This window comes from Portunus trituberculatus, chromosome 3, assembly GCF_017591435.1.
Source record: "Portunus trituberculatus isolate SZX2019 chromosome 3, ASM1759143v1, whole genome shotgun sequence".
NCBI lineage: Eukaryota > Metazoa > Arthropoda > Malacostraca > Decapoda > Portunidae > Portunus > Portunus trituberculatus.
The window spans coordinates 9,410,255-9,421,226 of record NC_059257.1 but is presented as its reverse complement, the minus strand read 5'-3'; the positions used below and the strand labels follow the sequence as shown (position 1 = coordinate 9,421,226).

Genomic DNA, 10,972 nt, shown 5'->3' with positions numbered 1-10,972 from the left:
CTGCTAATGTCAATAAAATGGTCTAATGGTATACAAATCTCAAGGTAAAAATGTGTCCCAGTACTGAAAGAGTTGAAATAATGAAGACTGTGGCCGGCCATTAATCTTCTGCCCTCCATAAACCCTTGCTAATGTCAATAAAATGGTCTAATCATACACATATCTCAAGGTAAAAATGCATGCCAGCACTGAAGGGGTTGGACATTTTCACTAGGGAATGCTTACAATGGGGTAGAATTGACATGTTGAGTTAAATTTAGTCATATTAAGGGAGTCAGACAGGATTATCATTGAGAAACCTTCACATGCTGGACTTAAATAGTTTTATTAGGCAAACTTTTAAGGAAGATGGAGAGGAAATAGTGACGGAAATGAACAATACACTAGCTTTACAATGCGTCTAAAAATATAACTAAAAAATCTCAGTGTGTATTATTCATTTCTTGCAACTTTATAAATATGGAGACAAACTTAAACACATAGAAGAAAAAAGTGAGAATTCTTTAGAGTGGAGGTAAAATAGTGACAAATTAAACAATGCACTAGCTTTACAATGTCCCCGAAAAACTTAATTTCTTGCAACTTTATAAATATGGACACAAACTTGAACACATGATAGAAAAAAAGTGAGAATTCTTTTAAGTAGAGGTAAAATAGTGACAAGTTAAACAATACACTAGCTTTATAATATGTCTCTTTGTTGCCTTCCATCTGAGAGTGTGAGATTACCAAGTCACTTCCTGAATGTGAACTGAGAGAGTGTCAAGTGAAGAATTTGTGTTGTTTTCACTGTAATGTTGTACTGAATCATGCGGCACCAGTCCTCATCACCACTACACCACCACATCACCACAAAAAAAGCCATGGCACCACATCACCACATCACCACACAAAGCCATGGCACCAGTCCTCCTCACCACAGTGCCATACAAAGACCCATGACACAAAATCACCACTACATCATCACACAGAACCACGGCACCAAACCTCACCATCACTACAGACTGCCATGGCACCACTCTGTCACCACATCACCACATTGACTGCCATGGCACCACTCCTCACCATCACCACACAGCTAATCCTCACCACATCACCACACATACAGTCTTTCTCACCACATCACCACACAAACACCCATACAATACATGGCAGTGAAGTGTATGTGTCTGTATGTCACCACAGACACCACAGTACTTCACCACAGTCACGCAGCACCATTAGCTACCACTCTACCGCACGTCAGCCGGCCAGACCATCAAGCACACCACAGCACAAGCCACAGAGACTACCACAGCCACACTGCTCCCTCTTCATGGCCTGCTGTGAACCAAGGCCAGTGTTTTGAAGCCTCTCGCTCTCTCACAGCTTGCAAACACCACATAAGCTGCTCAGCTTTTAATGGTGCTTCTCTCTACTGGTGATTTATTTAGATATCACCACTGGAAAAGACTTTGCCAACTTTCTAGCAGCCAATTATAAGCTACAATGTTTAACGAGTGTAGATCCCTTATCTTGTTGCTTTTATGAAGGGTATATCTTGTTTGAGGGTGTTTGAATATTTTCCAAGGTGCTCTGATCCTCTATAAGGGTGATCTGATCCTCTTATGGGTGTTTTGATCCTCTTACGGTGCTCAGATCCTTTTAAGGGTGTTCTGATCCTCTTAAGAGTGTTCTGATGCTCTTAAGGGTGTTCTGATCCTCTTAAGGGTGCTCTGATTCTCTGTAAGGGTGTTTCAATCCCCTGTGAAGGAATCTTGGTCCTGTACATGTGCATATACTACTTGATCCTGCAGGCCTGAGGGATCCTAGTGCTTGGCGGTGCTTGTGCTGCTGCCTCCCGATACTTCAGGACTGCTACGAGTGTGTCAGTGTGTGTCGGGTGTGTGAGGTGTGCTGGCAGCGTGCTGGGCCAAGGCGGGTGTGTGTCGCCGCTGCTACTGCTGCTGTCACCATCGCAGCTGTCGCTAATCCCTGGCTGGTTATCGACTACTTTCTGGCTTGGCGTGTGTGTGTGGGTGTGCGTCTGTGTCGGAGAAGGTCAGGTCACAGATGAGGGAGAAGTGGTCGGAGGGGTAGGCTAGGCATGGGGCACGGCCAGGACCCAGGGCCTCCTCTGTGGGCACATCCACCCCCCCGGTGACCTGCAGCGAGGAGGGCGTGTAGAAGATGTAGTCAATGTTATGGCAGCAGTCCACATCCCCGCGAACCTTCCATGTGGAGTAATCCGGTTCTGCTCCACCATTGAGGAAGGCGTAGGAGGATTGTAGCCGTGTGGAGGTGTCCGTCATGGTGGAGTAGACCGGTTCACTTGGTTCCGCGTTAAAGTCACCACACACCACGGTAGGTTCATCATTGCGGTGTGTGTCTAAGAACGAGAGGAGGTCCTTGCCTTGCTCATTGCGTAGGGAAGCCAGCAACGCCCCCTGTCTGGCCTTCAGGTGTGTGGTGAGCACCAGCACACGCCGACCACTGCTGCGCTCCTCCAGCACCAGCAGGATGGCGACCTGGTGAACGGGAGGGGGGCGTTAGATGATGGGGAGGGATGGGTAGGGGATGGTAGCCTGGTGAGGTAAATGAAACACACACACACACACACACACACACACACACACACACACACACACACACACACACACACACACACACACACACACACACACACACACACACACACATAGAATAGAAAAAAAGACAAAAAAAATATGCAAAAAAACAGATAAGCAAAACAAAGATAAATGTCTCTCTCTCTCTCTCTCTCTCTCTCTCTCTCTCTCTCTCTCTCTCTCTCTCTCTCTCTCTCTCCACACACCTGGTTACTCTGGACATGCCAAACTTCCACGACCCTCGACTCTTTCTTCACCAATTCAAATTTGTTGTCGTCCCAGAAGATGGCACACCCGTCTGGCCCGTTGTTGTTTGGCAGGTAGAGGCAGGGGGAGTCTGGCTTGGGCATGAACACCCCCCGGTACCCCTGCCTGGCCAACACCTTCTCTAGGTACCCAAAGTGATCCACCTCCTGAAGGGAATAGGGTTTGGTTAGGTTAGGTTAGGTTAGGTTGGGTATGGTACAGTTTGGTGGTTTGAGTAGAAGAGGAGGAGGAGAGGAGAGGAGAGGAGAGAAGAGAAGAGAAGAGAGAAGAGAAGAGAAGAGGAGAAAGGGAAGAAAGGTGACTGTACAACTTCAGAAACTCATGTGGGGGATTAAAATAGTGAAGACTGTGGCCATTAATCTTCTGACCTCCATAGACCCTTGCTAACGTTAATAAAATAGTCTAATCGTACACAAAACTCAAGGTAAAAATGTGTCCCAGTACTGAAAGGATTAAAATAGTGAAGACTGTGGCCATTAATCTTCTGACCTCCATAGACCCTTGCTAACGTCAATAAAATAGTCTAATCGTACACAAAACTCAGGTAAAAAATGCGTCCCAGTACTAAAGGGATTAATCAGTCCTGCCTTCAAAGGGTTCCAATACTTGCCTGGAGACAGAGGACGTGAGGCAGGTGTGTCAAAACTTCCTCCAAGATACGATACTTCCGTGTGTCCCATTCCAGCGCCTCCCTGGGACACTGGGCGAAGTTATCAGCGTGTGTACCGAGCGCTGTGGGTGTAGAGAGGCAGGTGAGGACATAGATAGATAGACAAATAATGAAATAGATAGTTAGACAGCTCCTTTTGTCTGTAAATTGCCATGAATAGACCCCAAACTACATATTAGGGAGAAAGATAGAGATGTCGATAGGTAGATGATGTAGATAGGTAGATAGATAATGAAATAGATAGGGAAATCACTCCTTTTGTGTGTAGATTCCCGTGAAAAAGACCGTAGTGCATGTAAAAGGTAAAATAGGGAAATAGATAAGGAAGTAGATAGAGAGATGTAGTAGATAGGAAGATACCACCACCACCACCACCACAACCTCTACTACTACTACTACTACTACTACTACTACTACTACTACTACTACTACTACTACTACTACTACTACTACTACTACCACCACCACCACCACCACCACCACCACCACCACCACTACTACTACTACTACTACTACTACTACTACTACTACTACTACTACTACTACTACTACCACTACTACTACTACTATTACAACAACAACAACAACAAACCTTGCGCCAATATATTCCACTGCATTATCCTGAAGGAGGAGGGGGAGGAGGGCGGGGGTAGGGGCGCCTTCGAGGGGGTGACGGGGAAGGGGGGCGGGGTCCTGTAGAGGCGTGGGAGGAGGGGGGGGAGGTGGGCAATGGGCTCCCTCACCCATTGCAATAGAGCACGCCCGGCCGCCACCCCGTCAGGCACTCCAACCTTGTCCTCGGCACACTCGACTTTTTCTACTTGTGGCTTGGATGTAAAACTGCCCATTCTGAAATAAATAAAGCTTTTAATATGTTTGTAAAGCTGTACGTGCTGGCGCCATGACAGTTTGTAAAGGTGTGAAAAAAATTGCCCAAGTTTGTGTAAAGGCGTAAAGAAAGCTGTCCATTCTGAAATAAATAAAGCTTTTAATATGTTTGTAAAGCTGTACGTATTGGCGCCATGACACTTTGTAAAGGTGTAAAAAAAAATTGCCCAAGTTTGTGAAAATACGTAAACCTGTCCATTCTGAAATAAATAAAGCTTTTAATATGTTTGTTTCAGCGCCATGACAGTTTGTAAAGCTGTATAGAATTGCCCTAGTTTATAAAAATGTACTAAAGCTGTCTTTCTGAACTAAATAGAGGGGTTAGTAAGTTTGTTTCAGCGCCATGACACTTTGCAAAGGTGTATAGACTAACGCCATGACACTTTGCAAAGGTGTATACTAACGCCATGACACTTTGTAAAGGTGTATCGTTGTCCCTGTTTGTAAAGATTTAAAGCTACCCATTCTGAAATAAATAAAGGGGTTAGTTGGTTGGAGCTCGGAGTGAAGAGTTGAAGCGCTAATGACACTTTGTAAAGATGTATAGACTAACGCCATGACAGTTCGTGGTGGTGGTGGTGGTGATGGCGACTCATGAATATTTTTTGATACAGAATTTAACACATTTTTTTTATGAACAATTACAACGAAAAAAAATAAATAAATAAATAAATATAAAAACCATATTTAAATAGCTCCTCCTTCTCGTCGTCGTTCTACCAGTACCACCACCATCACCACCTTCACTTGCAACCCCCGTTATTACAACCCCGCTTCATATTTTTACCTTCAGAGCGTCTAGGGAACCCCAGACACTGCCCAACAAGGACTCACCGCAAACTAGGAAGGCGCGGCAACAAGGGCGAGGTAAAAAATGCTCTTAATTCTTACTTAATAGGGAAGATAAGAGGAGATAAAAGAGATTGGTAAAATGTCGCGGGATATACAAGGTTGGTTCTTATCAATGAGGACTTATAATCTATTGTTATCTCTCTCTCTCTCTCTCTCTCTCTCTCTCTACGTGTAAGAATGTAATAACTACAAAAATTATCAGAGAGAGAGAGAGAGAGAGAGAGAGAGAGACAGACAGACAGACAGACAGACACACATAGAAAGCCAACTTAAATGCAACACTCAAAATGAATCTCTCTCTCTCTCTCTCTCTCTCTCTCTCTCTCTCTCTCTCTCTCTCTCTCTCGTAATGTCTTCCTGCTATCAATAACTTCGCCCATTATAACTTCGTAGCCTTTGTTTGTTTTTTTTTTCTTTTTTTATCAATTTTTGCTTGATAGAATGACCTTTCCTACTGGTCTAGTGTTGAGGTCATTATTATTATTATTATTATTATTATTTATTATTATTATTTATTTATTACTGCTTTATTTATTTATTTACTATTACTACTACTGCTACTAAGAATTTGTGTTTTAACTTGTGTTGTTGTTTACTACTACTACTACTACTACTACTACTACTACTACTACTACTACTACTACTACTACTACTACTACTACTACTACTACTACTACTACTACTGTTGCTACTGCTACTACCTCTTCTTCTTCTTCTTCTTCTTCTTCTTCTTCTTCTTCTTCTTCTTCTTCTTCTTCTTCTGCTTCTGCTTCTTCACTACTACCACTACCACTCCCACTACTACTCCCACTACTACTACTACTACTACCACCACCACCACTACCACTACATTTTTTCACCCGTCTCATCAACTTATCTCTCATTTGCGATTCTAACCTTGCAAATCCATCTACTTTTTATACTTTTCGTGTGTGTGTGTGTGTGTGTGTGTGTGTGTGTGTGTGTGTGTGTGTGTGTGTGTGTGTGTGTGTGTGTGTGTAGTTATGTAAGGCCACGTTCTGAGAATCTAGTTTTCAGATATAGTGGTTTGTTTGCTCCTCCTCCTCCTCCTCCTCCTCCTCCTCCTCCTCCCCCTACCCATCCAAGGCCGTAGGCTCAATAGGCCGTGCGTGTAGGCTGACAATTAAGACCATGCGCTGATAGACATGGAAACTGGATTGTAGAGAGAGAGAGAGAGAGAGAGAGAGAGAGAGAGAGAGAGTAATCGTATAGACAGAAATACTTGATAATTTGTGAATATTTTAATTTTAAACGTTAGAAATGAAGTAATAAGCATCTCTCTCTCTCTCTCTCTCTCTCTCTCTCTCTCTCTCTCTCTCTCTCTCTCTCTGTCCGGCCTTCACTCATGCAAATAAATGAATAAGTAAATGAAAAGAACAACAGGAAGTTTCTGCTATTGAATTATGGGTAACCTCGCCATGCAGAGAGAGAGAGAGAGAGAGAGAGAGAGAGAGAGAGAGAGAGAGAGAGAGAGAGAGAGAAATAATGTAAAAGAAAAAAAGGAAACACTCAAGGTTATGATGTTAGGTCTTTTCGTCTCTCTCTCTCTCTCTCTCTCTCTCTCTCTCTCTCTCTCTCTCTCTGATATGGTGTTACTGTACTACTAGAACCGTAAATAAAAGGAAAAATTGCATAAATATACTTGAAAAACACACACACACACACACACACACACACACACACACACACACACACACAGAAATAGAAGAAAAGAAGAAGGAGAAGAAGAAAAGGAAGAAGAAACACACACACACACACACACACACACACACACACACACACACACACACACACACACACACACACTATTAATCATGAAAGGTGTGTTGAAAGGCTGCCGACAAGGAAACACTTAGCAAAACACGGGTTACTTTTGAAAGACCCACTCACTCACTCATTCTCTGCCTATCCTCGCCTCACCCTAACCTCACCTAATGTAACCTAATCTCACCCTCATCTCCCCTCACCTTACCTAATCTAACCTTACCTCACCTAACCTAACGTAACCTAACTCATTCTTCTCTACCTCACCTCACCTCACCTCACTTCACTTCACTCATTCTGTCAAGCCTCGAAGTAGAAGGTGATGAGATAATTCGCATCTTTAACCCCTTCAGTACTGGGACACATTTTTACCTTGAGATTTGTGTACCATTAGACCATTTTATTGACATTAGCAAGGGACTATGGAGGTCAGAAGATTAATGGCCACAGTCTTCACTATTTTAACCCCTTCAGTACTGGGACACACTTTTACCTTGAGATTTGTGCATGATTAGACCATTTTATTGACATTAGGAAGGGTCTATGGAGGTCAGAAGATTAATAGCCACAGTCTTCACTATTTTAACCCCCCACATGAGTTTCTGAAGCTGTATAAAATCACCAAATAGTCACCACAATGAATATGGAAACGCGTCATGGTGCTGAAGTGGTTTAAAAATTCAGCTGAAGTGTTTGTGCGTGTATGTGTGAGAGCCATACACCAGCTTGAATGAAAACACTTGTGGTATTATGATATAGAAAACGGTTCAGATTTGAGGCGTTTCAATACGGAAGATTGTGAAAGTTTGAGTTTAAGTTCGTGATTCAGAAAAAAGAGAAGGTTAGTTTAATAAAGCAATAATAGTAATAGTAAACAGTAGTAGTAGGAATAGTAATAGTAAATAGTAGTAGTAGGCGGAATAATAATAATAGTAGCATGCAATAAACCACAATGAAAGATTAATAGTGAAGTAATTAAGGGGTTAAGCTTAAGTGTGCTGTGAACGAGCCAAAAATCAGCTTGAATGAAAACACTTGTGGTTTGTGACAAAGAAAACGGTTTAAATTTGATGTCTTTCAGTAAGATTGAGAAAGCTGTCCATTTGAAGCTCACGGAATAGAAAAAAAGTGAGATATTTAATGAAGCAGTAATAGTAAATAATAAATAGTAATAGTAGATTGAATAATAATAACAGCAACATTCAAATAAACCACAAAAAAGAAATATAAAGCAATAATCAATCAAAATAGTCAAATTACGTAAGTCACCCTTGAAAACACCACGTGGTTGCTCCGCCAATCACTAGATGGCGTCCGCTTTTGTTTACCATGGCGCCGCTTCACCACAACCCCGGTAGAGTGAACAGGAAAAGTACCCATTGTAATATTACCCTTCCCCTTCCTCACCCAGCCTTCTCACGGTACCATTAACACCACAATGAGGAAGGAAACACGCACACATAACTCATCCCCACCGAGACCTCCCAGCTTTCTCAATGGCAGGGTGCAAAAAAACAAGCTTGTGTAACGTCTTTCATAACACAAGTATTGAATAGGGAAGGAATTTTAACCCATGCAATTTTACGAAGGAATAGGAGGAACAGGGGGCTAACGTACCCTTCAATGCGTCCTATAGCTGTCATTGCGAACGGTGGAGAGCAGAGAGAGGGGGTAGAAACACGAGAACATTGGCTACTATTAATGCACACCTCTCAACACCACTACACCACCACACAGGCCGCTAGCCACCAGTACACACCACTTCACCTTCACCACGACACACACTGGAGCAACACCACAGAAAACCAGTCAGATTTTTGTGTTGCCTCGCCTACGTGTGTCTTTGCAGTGGTGTGAAGGTCGTGTGTGTGTGTGTGTGTGTGTGTGTGTGTGTACCTGTGTGTGTGTGTGGTGTATTTATGTGCTGTGTTGACCTCTGCGCGTGTACGTGGCGCCAGAGTGCACTTAAAGGGTTTGTCCGCTCGTCCTTGGCTGGCGGCGCTGACTGGGTAACTGTGCTTGTGAAAACCTTTATTATTATTTCAATGTGGACCAGTGTCACAGAAAACGAGGCATTTTTTTTTACACTTTAAAGGGAGGCTTGTCTATTTTTTATCATTTCAGTATTATTTTTTTTTATGTAATAGGGAAAAACTGACCATGGGTGACATAAGACGGGGGAAAAAAAAAGGACCTACTTCTTTGCCAGTTCCCGTGCAGGTTTGAGAGTTAGCCACAATAAAGGATAAATGTCTTGAAATCTCTCTTTTCCTTTTCTCCTTATCTTCTTTATTCTCCTTACTCTTCGTCCCATGTTTGAATCCCCACTTAGTCGCCAGTCCCCGTGCAGGTATGAGAGTTAGGCAAAAAGGGATAAATGTCTTGAAATGTTCCTCTTTTTCCTCTCCCTTTTTCTTCCTCTTCTCACCTTTATTCTCGTTACTCTTCGTCCTCTTACTTATTAACCCCCACTAAGTCGCCAGTCCCCGTGCTGGTATGAGTTAGCCAAAACGAAAAAAATCTTAAAACCACCCTCTTTTTCTCCCTCTTCTTATTTTTCCCTTCTCTTCTCCTTACCCTCTTCTTCTTCTTACTCTTTAAGGCCCCACAAAGTCGCCAGTCCCCGTGCAGGTATGAAAGTTAGCCATAAATGTATTGAAACCTCCCTCTTAAATGAAATCGTTATAGAGAGATGGAACACAGAAACAGGCAGGGAGTTCCAGAGTGTGTCCAGAGTGTGTGTGTGTAAAATAGTTAAATATAGCTTGTTTTCCTTCACTCCTGGCTATGTTAATGAAGGCTCAAATGTCTGTTAGTGATTTTTTATTGAGTATATTTACGTAATGGAGAGCAAAGTCAATGAAACGTGAAGTAATATTTGAGAAACTAGATTTGTGAGGGACATTGTGTGTGTGTGTGTGTGTGTGTGTGTGTGTGTGTGTGTGTGTGTGTGTGTGTGTGTGTGTGTGTGTGTGTGTGTGTGACAGCTTCCTCCCCACAAACCCTGATTACGAAGGCCGTGGAGGAAGAATCAATGAAGGAGGAGGAGGAGGAGGAGGTTGAGGAGGAGGAGGATGAAGGAGAGTATGGAGGTGACTGGGGAAAACGGGAAGAGGAAGAGTTAGGGAGGAGGAAGTTGTTAGGGGGAGTAAAGGGTTAAGCTGTAATGATTGGCGTGGGAAGTTATAACCGTGATTTTCTCATTATTATATTTTTATTGAGTTTTTTTTTTTTATTTGCTTTGTGTCTTTGTTTATCATTCCTCTTCAGAGTACTTATTGTGTTGTTTGTTTATGTAATTCACTTTGTTTAGTTTCGTTTCTATTGGTTCCGTGTTCAGAAACGCTTTCTTCACTCACCGCGACTGTTTCCAAGGCCACAGAGATGATTGGCGGGGTTTTCAAGAGTGTTTCTCCAAATAACAGTGAAGAAATCTTGTCACTGCCTCTAGAACCTTAAAATCTTTCTTAAAACGCTCTTCTCTCTCATCACGACTGTTTTCCAAGGCCACAGAGATGATTGGCGGGGTTTTCAAGAGTGTTTCTACAGTTAATAGTGAAGAAATCTTGTCACTCTGCCTCTAGAACCTTAAAATCTTTCTTAAAACGCTCTTCTCTCTCATCACGACTGTTTCCAAGGCCACAGAGATGATTGGCGGGGTTTTCAAGAGTGTTTCTACAGTTAATAGTGAAGAAATCTTGTCACTCTGCCTCTAGAACCTTAAAATCTTTCTTAAAACGCTCTTCTCTCTCATCACGACTGTTTTCCAAGGCCACAGAGATGATTGGCGGGGATTCAAGAGTGTTTCTACAGTTAATAGTGAAGAAATCTTGTCACTCTGCCTCTAGAACCTTAAAATCTTTCTTAAAACGCTCTTCTCTTTCATCACGACTGTTTTCCAAGG

At 42.7% G+C, this 10,972-nt stretch overlaps 1 protein-coding gene across 6 annotated transcripts in view; it reads right to left on the bottom strand.

The window, feature by feature from the left end:
• Positions 1 to 306: 306 nt before the first annotated feature.
• LOC123509330 (nocturnin-like) overlaps positions 307 to 10,972 on the bottom strand; it is a 15,869-nt gene continuing 5,203 nt past the window's right edge. The window contains exons 1-5 of one of the 6 annotated variants that reach the window (XM_045263567.1): positions 8,686 to 9,084; positions 4,136 to 4,392; positions 3,484 to 3,605; positions 2,813 to 3,019; positions 307 to 2,507 (exon numbers count right to left, since the gene is read on the bottom strand). In XM_045263567.1, the coding sequence (XP_045119502.1) occupies positions 1,983 to 2,507; positions 2,813 to 3,019; positions 3,484 to 3,605; positions 4,136 to 4,392; positions 8,686 to 8,711 (1,137 nt within the window). In that variant the 5' untranslated portion in view covers positions 8,712 to 9,084 and the 3' untranslated portion in view covers positions 307 to 1,982. Of the gene's footprint in view, positions 2,508 to 2,812; positions 3,020 to 3,483; positions 3,606 to 4,135; positions 4,393 to 5,218; positions 5,238 to 5,265; positions 5,414 to 8,685; positions 9,085 to 10,972 lie in introns of those variants that run through there. The other 5 variants (XM_045263572.1, XM_045263592.1, XM_045263601.1 and 2 more) reach the window with 5 other exon arrangements.